The following is a 19,300-nucleotide window of genomic DNA, read 5'->3' on the forward strand; positions in this document are numbered from 1 at the left end:
CCAACACTCAGCCTCAGAAGTTCTGCACTTATGTCTGGGTCACCTTCTTGGTACTTACTTCAGCTGTTTTTTTCCTGTACTCTCTTCAAGTTTGATTTTGAGGTGCTTCTCCATGCATTTCTCTTCCTTTCTCTCAAACATATATGCCTGTAGGAAATAATGTGCATCAAAATGCTTTCTTGAGTACGGCAAGTTCCTTTCTTTGCACAGGGACTATGATTTGAGTGATCTGACAGCTGCTTTGGTTGTCTGCTTCCATAAAGCAGCCTAGTGGCTCTTTACCACTGTCCTAATAAAGTGTGGCAGTTACACTCAGGCATAATGAAGTAACTTTCATGTTTTATCTTAGATTAAAAAATAGTCATGGTAGAGTATAAATTCTGTAGAATGAGCCTATTAGGCTGAAACTTTCTTACATTCAGACTGCATTGACTGAAACACTTTCTAAAATGTATTTGCATCCAAATAATTTCTGTACTTCAGAGAACATATTGCAATATATGGAAATCTGTCCAAGCATTTTATCAAGCAATATCCTACTAAATTTACTTGTCTGCTCTCCTTTAGAGGTGTGCAGAATTTTAGGGGTGCCGCTTTTATAAAAATATTCAAGATATTTAAGAAAGTATTTTCCTTTCTAATGTCTCGATTAATGTGAGTCCAGTGATTCAGACTTAGGGATGTATGTCATTTCAAGCATGTGAAGACCTCTGGGAGGTTTTGCATATGTCTGCAGGATCACATGCCTTTATTCTGTCTAATCTCCAGTCACATCATTCTGTTTTCTCTTTTGTGGTTGTATTATTCAGCTTTCAAAAGTGACTGATTTCTTTTGTCAAAGTTGTTTGACAAGTGCACTGGGAGCATGTCATCTCATACCAACCCATCTAAGTTTTCCTAGCTCTGCTTAATCTGAGTTCTTCTGTGCCTGTGTAAAACACATATTTTCTTCATGACTTGTGAATAACCTGTATCCTTTTGGTTCAGTTATGCAGTGAGGGCTAGCAAATATAGACACTTTGTTCCTATGGTTACTCTATTTTAACTGATCCCAGTTTTTGTATTGCTTCACTTTTAGGCAAGAAGAAAAATAGAAAAAAAGACTGGTTCCAAACTTGGTACGTGTCAGAGTTAATTTTGGAGGAAATTCTGAGCGAGATAGACCCATTCTTCAACCAAGAAAATGTGCTGGTTTTTGTTGGGGTAGAGTTAATTTTCTTCACAGCAGCCAGCATGGTGTTATATTTTGAATTCGTGCTGAAAACAGTGTTGACAACTCAGAGATGTTTTTGTTATTGCTGAGCAGTGTTTGGACATCACCAAGGCCTTTTGTGCTCCTCACACTGACCCCCAGCAAGGAGGCTGGGGTGGCACAAGGAGCTGTGAGGGGACACAGCTGGGACAGCTGACCCCGACTCACCAACAGGACACTCCTTAGCAGAAAGCCTCCATTGTGCATTTCCTGGTTTCCTAAGGATTAGTCCCATACTTGTTCTCTGTATACATTTGCATCCTAATAGAATCTTTAATTACACAATTTCATATAACTCCTTGCTATGTGAAAGTTGTAATATTTAAAAAGAACAAAGTGAAAGTTGGCTGAAAGGAAGTAATTTAATGTTCAAAGTGTTGAAATAACACCCAAGAAACACAGGGATTTATTCTTAATTCAATCAGAGGTTTTTTCTGTATTGCTGAAGAAGATTTTTTTGTTTTTTACAAGCCACAAACAAATTTAAAAACATTTGCATAGAGTATTTGAATTCCAGCATTTAACTTAACTTCTGAGTGTTTGGTGTTGTAGCCTTAATGCTTTTATAGCATTGCTTTAAAATTAATTTTGTTTGAGTTCTGAGACAGTTTTGTCATGTTATCTCAGTGCTTCAGGGATTACTGAAGGAAAACAAAGCAGCAGCAACTGAAACTGCTTAACAGTAGATTTCAGAAGAATGATGTAAGTAGAAAGATGTGGTAATATATGTCTAGTTTGCTTTAACACATGGAATTATGCATGTAAAATATGTGTTATCATAATGAAATGTAAAGCTGGGAATGGATATCTGTCTGAGCAAAGCTTCATGTTTTCTTAAAACAATTTCCCAGGCTCTTCTTTTGTGCTTTCTCATTGCTTGCTGGAAGCTAAAGTGATCATAAGATCTGTAGGTTACAAAAAAAGGTGATTTATATTAGAAATAGGATCGATAGTCACTTAGAAGAAATATTTTTCTGGTGAAGAAGCTACTTAAGAGGCAAAGAACAGAATCGATCTCATACAATGTAGTTGTACTGTGGAACTGCAGGTGGCAGCAATAATTGCATGGACCATGGGCTCTGTGTACATTCTTTTTCCCTAAGAGTTTATAGTTCTTGAAGTATGTGTCAGGGACTGTGAAAACCATCAGTCATTTCTCTCAGAAGGAATTCTAAAGGGACTTACTGTTGAACAAGAATATATTTGTTATAGCAGAAGTCGACAATTCCACTACTAACAAATGTAAAATATAATTTATATTATATATCTATTATATAACATTTATATAGATATGTAAAGCTTAGCTGCATAGGAAAGCTGAGAGAATGAGCATGGAAAGGCCTGGATTCGTGGGACATTAATAAGGTCCCAGAACAATTGTTCAGTCTTATCATAAATTACTTTATGTTTGTTTGTTACAAAATTAATAGGTTAGCTTTATAACAACTCAAATTTGATATTTTAAATTTTTCCTCATCTTGGTATTCCCTTATGACTGCAACAAAGCATATTTTCTTTATAGTTTTAGACCTTATATAATGTTTTACACTTTCCTGGAACAATTACATAATTATGTACTTCTTAGCTGAAATTATAGATATAGATCAAGTATGATACCTATGCCAACTGAGCTATACAAGACACTTTGTCTTCCACCAAGTTAAAAGTGTTTCTTTCACTCTCTGGTTCTGCTCTTTGTTTTAAGAACATTGTAAGATGACTGCAGTACCTGTTTGTGGAAATGTGTGCGGCCTCTGTCTAGCATGGGACCAAAAAACCAGGGCACACAGTTACATGGCTTGGAGAGTGACAGGAGAATGTCATGTCTGTCAGAGCTCCCTTAAATCAGGAACAGTTATATAAAACTGTTAACTTTGGAGGGAGAACAAGAGGTATGGTGGCAGCTATAACTTATTATCCATGGTTAAGAGCTTTGTTGTATTCATAGGCATAAGTTTCAATAGATCCTAATTCAGAAGGACAAGAAACTTGGAGAAAAAGCCCTTACAGACAGCAGAAGGTTTGAAGTAAGAAGTCCCTAGACAAACAAAACCCTAGACTTCCCATGAAGATGTTAAAAACAATAATGATGGTAAAGTTACAGTGTTAGAAAAATAACTTCATAGAGCCCTGGTATCAGCAAGCGTGGAAATAAACCTGACACTTTTTTCCCTGTACATACTCAAGTTCTAGGGGATTAATTCAGTATAACAGTAAGGGTTGGGGGTTTAGTACCTATAGCAGCTGAGCACTCTTGCATATTTGCTGTCAAGTGTAGGTATGTGTAGAGCACTTACATACTTTATTTTGTGTGTGGTAGATTTGGAGACAAAACTCTCCTTCAAGCCACCTTCTAAATGTTGGATACTATTGGTAATTATGTCACAAAGCATGAGTTCTGTACTTCACTAACATTCTTGATGCAATAGTATTGATTTTGCAAATTGCTGATGACAGATGACTTTTCAAAGTTAGGTGATTATGACATGAAAGAGGAGTTGACAGTAGGAAATAAATTTTCAATTCATTTTAAATAGAGGCACAGAAGGTAAGTTCTAGTTAGGCATTTTAAGCAGATAAGAAAGATCATGTATTTTTGAGTTAGGAAGATTTTATATAAAGGAGATACCTTTGGGATCAAATTGCTCTGGTGACTTCAGCAAAAGGAAGAAGAAAATTGTTGGAAAGGCCTTCATAGTTCAAGAACACTTCCAAAGCATCTTCTTCTTTATAAGTACATTTCCTAGAAACAAAGAGAAAAAACTTCATGGACAGGTTTACCTTAGAAATCACAGGGAAAGAGAGAGCAATCTAGTCTGGAGATCACACTTTCAGATTTAGTTGTGAATGGAATTTTAGTTGTGTAAAGAGCTGAGAAAGTAGGTTTACTAAGCAGTGATAGCTGGAGTCAGGGTGAACTAGGTTAAAGAAAATCAATTACACATTTTTATTGAGGATACTGAGTGTGCAATAACCTCAATCATTCCACTTTAAAGAGGGCATAGAAATAGAAAGAATTGAAGACTCTTGCAGAACAACTGCTTAAATTTGTGTTAATCTGATAAACCTGACTCTAGAAAGAATTTGCATGGAGGATTTATAATTATTTATTAAGTCACAATTATAGGTCAAAAGTAGTTCTGATGTCACACAGCCAAGTTGGATCTGACCAGTACAAAAGGAGTTCTGTGAAAAAGATCTGTAAGAAGCCTTGGCCAAGGCTGATTTTTGTCAGTCCTTTGAAGAGGTGTCCAGGCAGAATACCTCACAGTCCAGAGAACTTGGAAAAAATTTGTTATTGTCACCTTGGTAATTGTGCTGTGCTGCAATAACTGTGAAAAAATACTTGAAGTCAGCTATTCAGAATTCAGTATATGCTGTGTGCTATACTGTGAGTCTGCTACACACCTAGAGGATTCAAATTTCATCATGAAGCATGTTTCAATAAAGGTCTTAGAGGTCATGGAAATTTTAAAAATCTTCAAGCTCAGGATCCACATTTTTCAGGATGGGAGATTGTGACCATTTAAAATAGATGTCAATCAGGTTGATTCTTCTAGTACTTCAAACAGGAAATGCTCCATAACTTGATGCTCTATACTTGTAAAAAAAAAAAAAAGGCAAGAAATTAATCAAAATTTGTCCATATATTCTGGGTAGGCCCTTTTTTTTCATATTACAGACAGTACTTCCATTTTATTAGCAAGATATTGATGGGAAAAAAACCAAGGTACTAAAATTATGGAGTTCTTTCAGATAATCACAGATTAAAGCTTAACAACTATCTGTGATGAACACTCTGCTTAGGCGCAATTCAATGTTATTTTCTTGCTGTGTCAGACAGATCAAAAGATTTATTTCTTGTGAAAAACCAGAAGAACTCTGAATCCCAGCTTCCTCTCCACAAAAGAATGTTGGAAAAAAAAAAGAATAGTAGCAGTAAGATATTCTGATTAAAGCTGACTGTGAGTAGGTACTTGGAGAAATTTTGTCAAGAGCTGTGTAAGTACTTGATTAATCATTACAAATTTATCTGTGTGCTACAGGAACCAGGCATAGTGAATTAGATGGAAAAATCGGGTTTCATCTCTTTCAAGGAGATGCTTCCTGCCATACTGAGGCAAATCTTCTGATGTAACTTGGCTCCTTATGCTGAAATCCTGCTTTGCAGTCAGCTGAGCCGAGGGTATTCTTAGCCAGTTAATATGCAGGTCAGTATAATGCAGCTGCTCTGCTCTGGGAAAGTAGGACAGACCACAGCTACTGGAAGTCACCAGGTTATTTCCAGAGGGGTGATGGCAGATACCTCTGCCTTTTTCCCCCCCATCACTGACAAAACAAAACAAGGAAGAAAACCCCTCCAGAAGAGGTCTTTCAGCACTGTGGGAGTTGCAATGACTCTTGTGACTGACAAACTTAAAACTGTTTCCGACACTGACAGCCCAGGATTTCTTCATCTCTGCTTTATTTGGATTAGATATATCTGGAAGAGTGAAAGTACTTTTATTTTGTCAAATTCAAATTACTTTTTAAATGTCTAGTGTTTAAAATAAAATCAGCAAGTTCACTCTAACCAGTCAAGTTCTTTATTATAAAGCAAAACTATAAATAAAATTACGACAGAATGCAATTTCTGTTTCTTGTTTTGGCTGTCCTTCACAGTAGATCTACAAAGCAAAGTAAAGCAAAGGGGCACCAAAAGATTGGGATAGTAAAAGAAGGGATTTTTTGGCTTTTCTTCCTCAGGGCATAGCTGCTCTTTCTAATGACTACCCTAAAATTGTGTTTCCTCAGACCATTTGTTCAAAATGAAATATCTCTCTTGGCTGTGGCTCTATAGAACTGCTCAAGTTTGTTTCATCTGACAGAAATACAGTTCTGAATTTATACTAAAAATAACCATGATAGCTTGGCTTCCTTCTCCTTTGTAGTTCAAGACAGAAAATTACAGGAGGGCATTCTTTTTCTAGAAACCTCTGCAAGTCACATTCCTATCATATTATTTAATTTGCATGTTATTTCCATCTTGATGAACTTCCCTGCGTGTCCTTGGGTTTGTATGAATAAACATAATTATAGATCATGTGAGACCTGTAATTTCCAAGTATTTCCAACTTGGCTTTGGAGTTTTGCAGAATTAATTCATTAAATAATACTGATGCACCTGGCATTCGAAGTACCTTCCTAAATTGCCTTCTCATCTGTTCTCACTTTTGGAACTAGAGTCTGGCTTAAAATCCAGAATTACTAGTTAGTCACTGCCAGCCAGACCTCTTTCAGAAGCATATCTAAATATGTCAGGAAACATCTTTGCCCCCGAAAGCACAGCTTTAGTATATATCAATGTAAAATTCATAATCAGAGTTTATTGCTTCACCTGCATAATTATGATCTTCAGCTACAAGCATGTAGTCTCATTGCCAAGTAGTCCAGATTTTAACAAAAGCATGAACTGTATCTCACTAAATCCACTAAGATAAGTGTTATCTTTATAAGATTTCCGCTGGGTTGGTGAATGGGAAGCTCAGCATCTAGACTGATGCATACATATCGTCCTACATAGGCAATACTCTTTCAGAGCTTATTAGGAAAGCAAACGAAGAAATTATCACACAATAAAGAGTGCTTCTTGCAAATGTTAATTCTGGCAGTACAGAGACATCTTAGTTAATGTTGTACTAGTAGCATCTGAGAATGATGCAAGGACATTAGGTATGCAACTAGTGTTTCAAAGCATGTACAATTAGCATCTCAAACAAGGCACTTACAAAGAGTGTAATTGGATAGCTGATGAATTGAGAATGCTTCTTCACAATTTCTTTGATTTGCCTTTTTCCCAAGTATTCTCTTTGGTCTTCCTTCAGATATAGGATAATCTTTGTTTTACAGTCATGTGGTTCCCCATGAAGGAAATACCTGAGTTTTAGTGACAGCACAAACGGACAAATAGCAACCTTTTTCTGAAATTAAGGGTTAATACAATTGTAATAAATTCTTAATCATCACTGATTACCTGATAATGCTGAGCTGGTGTTCTGTATCTGTTCTGTGCTCCAACAAATGCAACAACTGAAGCAAGTATACTATTTCAATGTGTATTTCCCCCATCTTTCAAAGCCTTCATGAAGCACAGCAATACAACATATGAACTGCAAGAGGGAGTCTATAATGCAGAATTCATTAAGTTTGACCTTTCTCTTTAAGTGTTACACATACTAGAAATGAAACACAGCAGCAGTGCTGTATTGTGTGATGCTCATTCATTCTCTGCTGCACAGAGTTCAATGATAATTACCCAGGCAGGCAAATTTGCTGCTAAAGGTAGAGATCCTGCTCCATCAGACTGTGCACCTGTGCTCCCACTCTGCTCTGCAAAATGTCCACTTAACTCTCACCAGCCATGAGACAGAGAACAGCAAATTCTGTTGACAAACTTTTACCATTATCAATGACAGCAAGAAGCCTGGAATGAAGGTGACTTTCCTACTGCCTGTCCTTGCTTTGTGATCACTGTCACGTTTGCAACCAGGGAGGCAGAGAAGAAGCTGACCCCAACCTGACCATTCCCAGAGACACCAGCACAAGCCACGTTTCTCTAGAAGCTCCTCTACTGGACCTCACAGTAGTCATGGGATCAGCTTTGGTTGTCCTGTGCATGAATCTGTGATGGTCAGAATGCAGTTGTGCTTGTCAGGCCTGTCAAACCCAGAACCCAGCTTGTTAGGATCAGCCACAGCCTTGTTCTGGCCAGGGATCACAAGAGAAGGCTTGAGCATTCTCAGGGTTACAGTTAAGAATCCAGGCAGTGTTTTACTGGCTGAGTCACATTAATAGCCAGATTACTTACAACCAATGGTTTGCTAACTGCCTCCATCAGGAAGTTTTTCTTGCTGGAATAGAAAGTGTTGATGAGCAGTTATTGCAGCCTGGAAGGCAAGAGTCATCTTCTATTCATCCATGAGCTAATCTTCAGTTTGCACAGATTCAGTGTTAATAAGGATAGAGTTGAAACCCCACTGGATTTACACCTACACATACACTTGACGGTGGCAGATGTGTTTTTAAACTGAAAAAATACAAATAACTTGTCTTGAGACCATAGGGCAGAGAAACTTAATTATTGTTTCAGATATATCTTTAATAATCCAGTGTACATTTTAGATTTTTCATTTTTCCCTGATTTCTTACTTAAGATTAAGATAACATAGAATGAATAATTATTTAATCAAGAGGAAATCTGTAGCCCTTTTAATACAGCCATGTTGGATTGTATTATAAAGTAAAAAAGGTCATCACAGGCTTTGATTTATTATCACAAATTAGTTTTGCTTGTACATTCTGGGACATCCCAAGATAAAATTTTGCAGTTATGACAAAATAACAAACACAAGATTTTCACTCTCCTTTAACTGAAACACTACCTCAACAGGAATACTCTGAGGTAACTCTTTAATTTTAAAAATAAGCTTGAAAGTTCTCTGGGAAATAAGAGATATTGGCTTAGTTGGTACAACGATGGGACTAACACAAATTTGTTTCTAGTCCCTTCAAGCCAGATTAACACTGCAAGGAAACACATTTTATTGAAGGGACATGTTATAGTGTAAATGCCCTTCTCTTGATCATTTAACAGATACCAAGTCTGAAACCACCTAAATATGTAGATATCCTCCTTAAGATAGGCTACTATTTCCTGTTCCTATTTAAGTTATGCTTAAACAATCCCCTTTTTTTCACCTTTCATGAAAAATGACCACAAGGCCCTTGTGTCTGTCTACTAGCTGTTTTTATTTTGCCCCAGTTCTCTCCTGTCACAGTTGTGGGAAGGAAAGGAGACAAGAAACAGAATAAATTATAATTTAAACTGACTAGAAATATTATGATGAGATTATGTTTGAATTTTCCAGAGGGAAGTGATGGAAAGAAACACACTATAGCCACATATCAGCTTAGATTAGAACAGCAACTAATCTTCATCAGCTAAGTCTGGCAGTTAAAGAATCGTTGTCATCACTCATCTTTCTACAGAATTAATGTAGGTAACCTTCAAGCCACTAAAAAAATAAAAAATAAATAAAATCAGCCCATCCCTTGGTTTAGACATGCAGCAAGAAAAGGAGAGTAGAGAGAAACTGAACAAGACTCCTTAGGCACAGAGCAAGGCAAGGCAGCTGTGGAGTGTCTTATTCTGACCTACCATATATCAAAGACTGGCAGGGTTTGCTATCCCACGTACTAGAGGCAAGCAGCCTTCTTGTTTCTTGTTGAGAAATTAACATCATGCACTTCAAAAGAGTTTTATAAAAGTTTATTTTTACACAAGGTAAAAAACTTACAAGGTAAGTAAAATGCTTCCTGCTTGAAACAGTGTTGATTCATATCAATATTGCACAAAAATAAATTATAACGTTAAGGGTAAACTTACAGAATGATGGAGTGTTTGAGATAGGGAGGAACCTCTGGAGGACACCTCCTCTCTCTCTGCTCAAGTAGGGCCACCTGCAGCAGGTTGCCCATTACAGTGTCCACTAACAGCTGCTCTGAAATGAACTAACTGTGGGTGACATCCCACAATTAGTTACAATTAGTGACATCTGTAATTACAGAAAGCGGACCACAGCCCTCCCAGAAGAACATTGAAAGGTAGAGTCTCTGTAGGAACAGCTGCTTCAGCCCTGGCACATATGGCCTTGGCACCAAGGATCAGAAATGGAAGATTTCTTGTGAATGGGGGTGACTCAAGTGCACTGATGGGCTGTACGTGTTTCTGGATGCAAATGAAGAGAGTAACACCCTGACTCGTGAGATTAATCCATTAAAGCAAAAGAGAAGCTTATGAACCGTGGCACTGCCATGCTAATGAGGATTCCTCCTGGGTGCTTGTGCTGTTGCTGTAGTGGGCAAAGGGAGGAATCTGGAGGTCTCCATGCAAGCCCTGCCACCCACCTAAGAGCTGGGACATGAGAGTGCAGCAACACTTTGCCCAGTTTGCAATGCTGTTAGGACTCACCAGATGGGGCTAATACAGCAAATATAAATATTCTCTATAGGAGTCATATTGAACAAACATAGAGATGGGTAGAGAGAGCAATATATATTTGTGTATATAGCACAGGAGTTTTAACCTTACAAAAGTTGTTTGGTTTCTTTTTTCTAAGTTAAGCCCTTCAATGAGTCCATTATTTTTAATAGATACTTTGTTACATTAACTTTCCATGAATCATATGTTTAACTATTCAACAATTCTCTCCCACCCCAGATCCCATAGCTGAGAAAATCTGTAGGTTAGATCAGACTTGCTTATTTTTAAGTCTTTAAAAACTCTAAACAACTATAAAACCATATATATAAAAATTGAAGGTTTGTGTTGAGATCAGTTCCTCATTATTATGTTTTTATCTATGTTTAAATAAATGAAGGTTGTAAAAATCAGGTTTCTTATAAATATGCACAGCTCTCCCTTCTCCTTTGGTACCCTGACACAGAGACTGATCCTGTCTCACAAATCCATCCCCCATATTTATTTTCCTGTAGAGATTCCACATATTTAGACATCACAGTAGAGTTTTAGTTAACTGATTAAAAAAATAAAAAGGAAATACCTGTATGCCAGTGCATCTATCAAACATCCTCATCTGTGTCTAATCATTGAATCAGGAAGTTAGTATTTGAAAATTGAAAGTAATTGCCTGTGAAAGATGTCAGACTAGTGCTCTCTGTATTTTACTGTGTCTATGAGAAGCAATTCTTTCATTTTTACTATTGAAAACAAGGAAAATACATGAAGATTTAATATGCATCTACCCTATATTTGATTTTAGCTTGTTATACCTACTCATGAGAAGAAAAAAATGACAGTGAACAGACTTCAGGCAGGATTTATTTCAACCAACAGAGCAGCTATTGGAAAATGACATAGATCTTGTTATACCTAGCACTCAGCCTTAGAAAGATGGAGGCTAAAGACAAGGAATGTCACAAGAATGTGCATACTTGATCACACAGATTACTGATAAGTGCTTGTTAAATGAGAACCATATTGTATGAGCTGCATAACGATGATAATTTCAGATAAACCAGAAAAGCAGGGACCCAAGAGCCTACTCTACACAGGTAATCTTCTAAATCACACTTTTCTTTAGTAATACCATCCCTTGCTTTATGCATGCATCAAGAGAAAGTGAGGAGAGAGAAACTGAACAAGTCTCATTAGGAATTGAGAAAGTCAGACTTCCATTTAGACAGGCATTTAGGCTGCTGAAGGCCTGAGTAATGGTAATTTTTTACAATGAATTAAATTATGTGTGTGATGAAATTATAAGGTACATATGGTAATGATGTAAGAATACATATCTCATAATAATAAATACCCTTTCTCCTCAGAGAAAGGGTAGATGTTTTGTCTTGGTAGATGACAAAACCCCAATCATAAAAAAACTATTGCACTTTCGATGGAAAAAAACTCTACTGGTAAGTTTTATCTAAAAGGTTACACATTATCTTCCTATCTATGAATAAGTTCTGGATACCAGATGGATGGCAAAGCCTTGTGAATTTAACTTATGCCCTTCCTGACTTGAAAATGAAAATCAGTGACCACATGACCATAATGAAGTCAGCACATAATGATGATCAGAATGGAGCCAGCACATAATTCAGGGAAATAAGCTCTTCTTTCTTTAAATGTGCAATGATTCTGGCTGAATGAACAGCCAGTGCTGTGCAGTATCCAGAGCTCCCATGCTTCAGTGAGCTTATGGAAAAACTCATAAAAATTCCCATTAGATGATCATTTATCTAAAGCTTCAGTGCTTCATCTAAAACAATTTGGAGACAGTCATTCGAGCCATGGAAATTAAATTATGCTTGTGACACTGATGAAGAATCTCCTTCTCTGACTGGACAGAAAGCAGTTAACCATGCTTTTTCTGAAGCTCTTTGCAACCTTTGAGATGTGAGAAAGGTGCTAAAGGAATGAAGAATGTGCTAACAAGTTTTCAATTCCTCTTTGAGTAATACACCAAAGAAACAGAGAAAGATGGCACCATCAGCTAGGTACATGACCTGGGGGAGACTGAAAAAACTGGCATAAACTTAAGATACACATGCACATACCTGTCTTAAGTGCAAAATGTTCAGAGGCTCCTGAATCTGGTAACCTTTAAAACTGAGTCACATATTTTTTTTTATTTTTAATGCTGGTAATGCCTCCCTTTCCTTGACTGTTAAAGTCTGTTCTTTCCAAAGACACCTTTCTCAGCTTTCCTCATTTCATGTTCTGCTTAGGGACTCCTGAATCACACCCTGGCACCCACTTTTCTTGCATGGATGGCTGTTAACTCACTGTTGCTCACACCAAATGCTGGTTGCTTGGCAGACCTGCAAGACCCATCTGTAACCAACAATGCATTATTGTAACTTGGTAACCACAAGTTTCCCAATGAAAACCAGCTAAGTGAAATAGCCAGTTCTGATGAATGAGAAAATAATTTTGAAACACATATTCGCTGAATTTATTGTTTCTTGAATTACAAACATGCAAGGGTCAATTGCAGACCGAACTTAGGAGTGTTCTTGGCTTTCTCAATGGCACTGCATTCTCACACTGCAAAACTGTCTCGAAATTCCAGTTTTGTGAGAAACTGAGTTGCTGCTGCTGGCCAACAATCAGACCTTATTTATTCCCAGGTTGTCATTCCTCAGCTGATTACAGCAGTACTGTATATATGGATAATGTCTTCCCTATTTAGGGAGTTTTGAGAAACATATAATGCTGCAGAACATCTTAGAAACACAAGTTATTTGTTGGTATATCAAATAAATCTCTCCAGCTTTCCATAGAATTTAAATTAAATTCAATATCTCAGTTTTATCTTCAGAGAACATAATTTCCAGGACAACTATAGCCCTAAGATAATAACTGTTGTTGACAAGAACAGCACTCCTGGCTATGGAGGCAAGGTACTTTTTCAGGAGACAACTCACAGAGACCTGATTGCAAAGAACAGAATGAAGTTTTCCAAAGACACAACAGAGTTCACCCATCATCCTACCCCAGCTACAAAGCAGACTCATTTTTCCTTGCCTCCTTCTAGCCAAATGTCCAAGAGTACCCATTTGTTTCTCAGTAATTAACCCCCCCACTAGGAAAACAAAATGTATCACATGCTCTTGCTCTTCTTGTGGAGGGACAAAAGTATAAACAACATGTCATGTGTTCTAATAGAGCAGAAACTTCCTTGGTAACACCCTTTCACTTCCTAATACATAATGCATTACCTGACGTATTTAATGTTAAATGTATGCAGTGGTTAAGAAGAGATTCCTAATGCAAATAAGGACCTGTGAAACTATGCCAAAAACAATAAGTTCTCATGATGAAAGCAAGTTAAATGTACTTTAAAGACCATGTAAGTACTTGGAAATATATTTCCAACACTGCCATCCTTTTTCTTCTCCCCATATTAAATGGAACTTGCATGCCATCCTCTCACCATCACCAATCTTTTGCCTAGCTCAGATGTGTTCATTACACGTCTGTACCTCTGTTAGCAACTCACACACATTCAAAAGTTATTAAAATTTGACACATTCCAGAGCTTTTGACTCTCTTGACTCTTAAGCCAGTCACACTAAATACCTAAATTGTTTTGGGCATCAGAAGTCCCAGAAAGACTTGACAGACCTGCTAAAGTTGACAGATAGTACAGAGATGGTCTCAATTTCTGCAGGATAATCTGCAGGCAGTGCATGCTGGAATAGATAGGTTGCCTGATAGAGTATGGGTGTAATCACCTTCCTCTTTTTTTTTTTTTTTTTTTGTGTCAGAAAAGCTGGTAAAAGCTGATACCAGTTGCTGTACATTTTGGGAAGTGATAGATGGCATTCAAATTCAAAAAAAGGAGAGTTTTGTTCATAACTGTATTTGTATTGTAGGTTCTTCAAATCCAGTAAAAGCACTATTAATATTACATTCTGAGAAGTTGAAGGACCAATTTATGGCCTACATAAAGCAATCTCAAAGGACCACACTTTTATTACTGTTAGTGAATTTTGCTCATGTCTGTTTTCCAATTTGCCAAAACAATTTGCAAAAAGTAAAGGTACAATACAGCAGTGATTGCGACTGACTTAAATTTATTGGTTGTGTGATGCATACAAAACAACTGATCTGGGGTGTCCTCATTTCAGAACTATCATCCTCGCTCAGTTAGGTTGAAACAGAAGAATTTTCAAGTGGTACAGGGAATTTTTTCATAGGACTTACCACTGTAATCTCTTTTTCTCCTAGTATTTGATGAGCATTGTTGATGGGGCTGTACAATAGTGTTCTTGTGACTTGCAGCTGTGTTTTTAAAATGAGTATTTGTCATGGATTCTCCATGGAATCTCTCAGTAGCTTTTATTGATGTTTCTTATAAATGTTAAACACTACATCAATTCTTTGACTTTCTGCACCATCATGTACTGCTGATAACCAGGTACTTGTTAACTTTGTTTATTCTTTGGATCACACTCATTCCATCAGTGACAGATGGCCTGCTGTGGTTACAGTAGGATTTGCATTCCACACAGTCCCTCTATGAAAGTTGTCTCCTTTCTTCTTCAAAGTGATCTATCCAATGTTGTCAGTGGGTAATGAACAAGACATACTGAGTATGCCTGCTTGGAGCAACGCTTCTGTTTTTTTTAATTTTTTTTTTATTTTGTTGTCATTACATCCTTATCTGTTTTGAATATTACTATTTAGAGATCCTTGTTGTTCTTGCTCTTTTTTGGTGACTGAAAATGTTCTCTGTCTCTGGAAATCCATTAATGAAATTTCTTTATGAAACAATCACTCTTAAGATGATTTAAAAAAAAAAAATTGTAGGGCTGCTTACCTACTTTATGTGCTTTTAGGAAGTCATCAATACCATCTGCCAGGACTGGCTGATAAGCTGATGAGATCTATTGGTCATTATTGATTGGCTTTATCTTAAGAATTTCAAGCAAATCTTCAATACCTGGCCTTTTAGAAGACTAATTATCTGTACTTGTTCAGATATTGACTCAGATACATACTCTGTTCTGGAGATCTTTGGCTGTTTCATGTCTCCTAGCTATCTTTTGCTAATATTTTGATGGTCAAAATATTAGCAAAAAAATACAGCAAGACAGGATTCAGCTACAAACAAAATCTCTTTGAATTAAATTGACTTGAAACTAAATCCTTTTAACCCCCTGTAGTCTAGAAGAGTGGACTACTTCAGCTGAGCTGATCAAATGGAAAGAAGGAAGGTCCTGCTGTCTATTCCCTTAAGCAGTCAGTGTTTTTAATTTAACCATATTCATTTCACATTTGCAAGGAGTTTAATTGTCTATCCATTTACCTTTCAGAAATGGCTCCCCATGGGGTCAGGAGAGCACTGTGGCTGGTACAGGAAGAAGCAGCAGATAGTCATAGTCCAGAAAGAAGAGAATAGTACAATGCCTTTGGAAGCAGTCGCATTAGAGAGGCACAGCTAAAGCAGGAAACTATAGCTTGAAAGTGTGTTTTTTATTGTTAATATAGGATATCTAATTCCATGCTGCTTACCTTCCCCTAATTGCACATTCCCAACTTCTTCCTTATTTTGGCTCCAGCAGTTTTGTGGTTGAATCAGCCTGATTGCCGATCAACTTTGCTTACCTGAGAACTCATAATTTCTGTGTGTGTGTTAATTTTCAGGTGGATCTGACTCACCTTTTGGTTGCATGATTACTAGAACTGATGCAAGGCAGGTAATGGAAATACCTGTAGAGGAGGGGCCAAAAGCTTTTTTTTTTTTACAGCTGAAGATCAGTCTTAGATCAGTTTGAGTCAGTCATGAGGCTGTAATCAGACAAACTCTTAAAGCTGAAACTGCTGTCAGAAGGAACAGTGCTGCCTCCCTGCCCAGTGAATACAATCCTTCCCAACCCTGTGCCACTTCCATCTGATATCGATCTGGCTCACCATGCAACACAGCTGGCTGGATGGCTGCAGGATGATCAGAACAATGAGGTGAGTGAGCCGATAACCAGTTTTTCAGGTTCACACCTCAGGCCAACTCCCAGGCCTGGCTCTGCCTGCAGCAGGTTGGAGACTGGTGCGGAGCTGGAGGGATGAAGGTACCATCTCCATCAGGGACAGTCTGAGCTTGGCGTGAAGTGTCAAAGCACAGCTGCACACCTGGATTAGCTGTCCCTAAACTGACAGACTCTCACAGCAGGAACCTCACCAGACTTCCAGGCACTGGCAAGTATCCTGTGGGCAAAGCTGGCCAGGGGCAAACGATCCAATGGAGATGGCCAGGGTTGTGATGCCTCACTGTGATATGAGTGGGGGCTCTCACCTGGGAGTCATCGCCCCCAAACCAGCACTGCACATGGACACCTCCTGGCTCTGTTCTGGCACCTCCAGCAGCGGGGACCACCTCACTCCATGCTGTGCTGGCACAGATGCCCACATGCTCAGGTGGCAGGTCCCTGTGGGCACACAAAGCCCCTGCTCCCTCCTCCTCCTCTCTCCCATTCTTCAGAGCAGCTTCCCCGTGGAGCCACCATGTTGGGTGACCCCGCTGATGCCACATGTGCACTGCTGTGTCCAGCTCTGGGCTCTACAGCACGAGGGACATGTGGAGTTCCCGGACTGGGTCCAGGGGAGAGCTACAAAAATGATTAAAGGACTGGAGCATCTCTCTTATGAAGAAAGGCTGACGGAGCTGGGCCTGTCCCACCCTGAGAAAAGCTGACTGCGAGGGTACCTCATCAATGTGTATAAATATCCAAAGGAAAGGTGTCAGAGGACAGCCAGGCTCTTCTCGGTGGTGCCACAGGCAGCAACGGATGTACAGGGAAGTTCCACCAGAACATGAGGAACAACTTTACTGTGCGGTGACCACACTCTGGAACACGCTGCCCAGAGAGGGTGTGGGGTCCCGCTCCCTGGAGACATCCCGGAGCACTCGGGGTGACCCCGCAGGCGCAGGGAGGCTGAGCACGGCGTCCCCTCCCCGCCCGACCCCTCGGCCACTCCGTAACTCCCGCTCAGGCCCCGCCCCTTTCCACGCCCCCAGCGCGGGCCCGGCGCGCGCGCAGTCGCGCGGTAAACAGGCCCCGCCGGCCCCGCCCCCTCGTGTCGCCCCCGCGCGCAGGGGCCGCGCGCGCGCCGGCGGCTGCGCAGTGTCGGCACATCCGGGCACTGGGGCAGGATGAGCGCTCCTTTCCAAGATGGCGGCGGAGGGAGGTGGGAAGGAGATGAACGAGATTAAGACCCAGTTCACCACCCGGGAGGGGCTGTACAAGCTGCTGAGCCACTCGGAGTACAGCCGGCCTAACCGCGTGCCCTTCAACTCGCAGGGCTCCAACCCCGTCCGCGTCTCCTTCGTCAACGTCAACGACCAGAGCGGCAACGGGGACCGGCTCTGCTTCAATGTGGGCCGGGAGCTCTACTTCTACATCTACAAGGGGGTCCGCAAGGTACCGGGGCTCCCCCGCCGGGATGGGGCGGGGAGTGGCGGGGGCTCCGCGCCGCCCGCCCGCCAGGGTGCGGGAGCCCCAGGGCCGCGGGGCCGCGCCGGGGGCGGGGGACGGAGCCCGGGCCGCCCCTCCCTCGCTGTCCCCCCTCCCCGCGGCCGTGGGGCCGGCGGCTCCTCGGCTCCAGCCGATCTCCCGATTAACCAGGTAGCGGCTGGGGAGGGGGAGAGCAGGCCTGGGCCGAGGGCGGTGTGAGGGCATCGGCGCTGGGTCGGTGCTCGGGGCTGCTCCAGATACGGTGTCACCGGCGGGAGCTGTGTGTGTGGGCCCTGTGCAGGGATGCGATCGCTTGGGGCCTCCTTGTCGTTCGGGAATCAGGGTTGGCTTTCCCTCCCTGGGCCTCCTTCACCTGCTGCTTCAGGTCAGAATTTGCTGGACACACTAATGCTTGTTGTGATTACGGTGGTGTCAAATCCCTGCTTCCAGGATCTTCCTAGCTTTGGCTGAATGGCTAAAGCATTCAGTGCCGTTTTAGGCCTTTGTTATGACTTACAAGTGGGGGTGATATTAGACTTGTTTTTAAATGGGAGTGGTGTAATGAGATGAGCCTTAAATGTCAGATAATTGACGGAGAGAAAGTTGCTTTTGCAGGAAGGAAAGATTGAGGTACTTGAGAGAGAAACTCCTTGCTTGTCGTTATTGAATGCAGGACAGTGCAGACATTTGATCTCTCAGGTCACCATATTTAAGAACAAACCCTTGATTTTGCGGGATTCAGAGAACAATTTGGAATTTGCTAGGTGAACGCATGTCACTACTAACAGATGTAAACACATGTATAATGAATGTCAGCTTTCTGTTTTGTTTCAAATAGTGGGTGTTCATTATTTTACATGCTTGAGTCTCAGCTGCCATCATGTGAGTACCTTGAAATCTTCCAGCTCTTAGCCCACCATTCAAAATGGGATGAGAGCACAGAGAGCTGGAGACTCACACAAAGCTGTGCAGGAAGCTCGTGGATGAGCGAGGAATAATACCTGAATCTGCTGTGTCCTAGGGTAGTGCCCCTAGCACTCCTACTTTATATAAAATGCCAGCACCAGCAAAAGTTTAAAGTCTACATGGTTGTTTGTTCACTGTGACCTAGCAGATCTGATATGTCTTGTATAATTATATAGAAAAGCGTGTCCGTGTGTATTTTACTTTCACCCTTTAATGAATTTTAATAATAGTATGTTTCAAATAATGCTTGGACAACGGGTTCATTAAGCATACAAGGAGTATTTAGTATCAAACAGTATTTGCTATTTACAAGCAGTTGCTATCTTTACAAGGTATCTGAGGAGCAGTATCTCTGAAAATTTCTATCCTAAGTTGTTGCTGTGTTTAGGTCCTGCTCTGTTTGTTTTTTGCATGTAAAACAGCTGTAGAGTTCTCTTACTTAGCTCACAGAGCAGGCCTTTATGTAGTTTAGTAATGATACATGTGATTCTTGCAGGTTCTCTTAGTCATCTCTTGCCACACTTCTGAAAAATAAAAATCTAAAGCCTGGAACCTCGTTGACAATAA

The 19,300-nt window shown here is 40.1% G+C and overlaps 1 protein-coding gene across 11 annotated transcripts in view; it reads left to right on the top strand.

Annotated features, from left to right (window-relative positions):
- Positions 1-17,420: 17,420 nt before the first annotated feature.
- Positions 17,421-19,300, top strand: part of WDR20 (WD repeat domain 20) — a 46,187-nt gene continuing 44,307 nt past the window's right edge. For 6 of the 11 annotated variants that reach the window (XR_009279591.1, XR_009279557.1, XR_009279576.1 and 3 more), the window contains exon 1: positions 17,423-17,734. Coding sequence is in view for 5 of the 11 variants with exons in the window: in XM_058857190.1 (XP_058713173.1) it covers positions 17,486-17,734 (249 nt within the window). In the remaining 6 variants the exon portion in view is untranslated. Of the gene's footprint in view, positions 17,735-19,300 lie in introns of all 11 variants that reach the window. The other 5 variants (XR_009279605.1, XR_009279608.1, XM_058857309.1 and 2 more) reach the window with 2 other exon arrangements.

This window comes from Poecile atricapillus, chromosome 1 (genome assembly GCF_030490865.1).
Source record: "Poecile atricapillus isolate bPoeAtr1 chromosome 1, bPoeAtr1.hap1, whole genome shotgun sequence".
NCBI classification, from domain to species: domain Eukaryota; kingdom Metazoa; phylum Chordata; class Aves; order Passeriformes; family Paridae; genus Poecile; species Poecile atricapillus.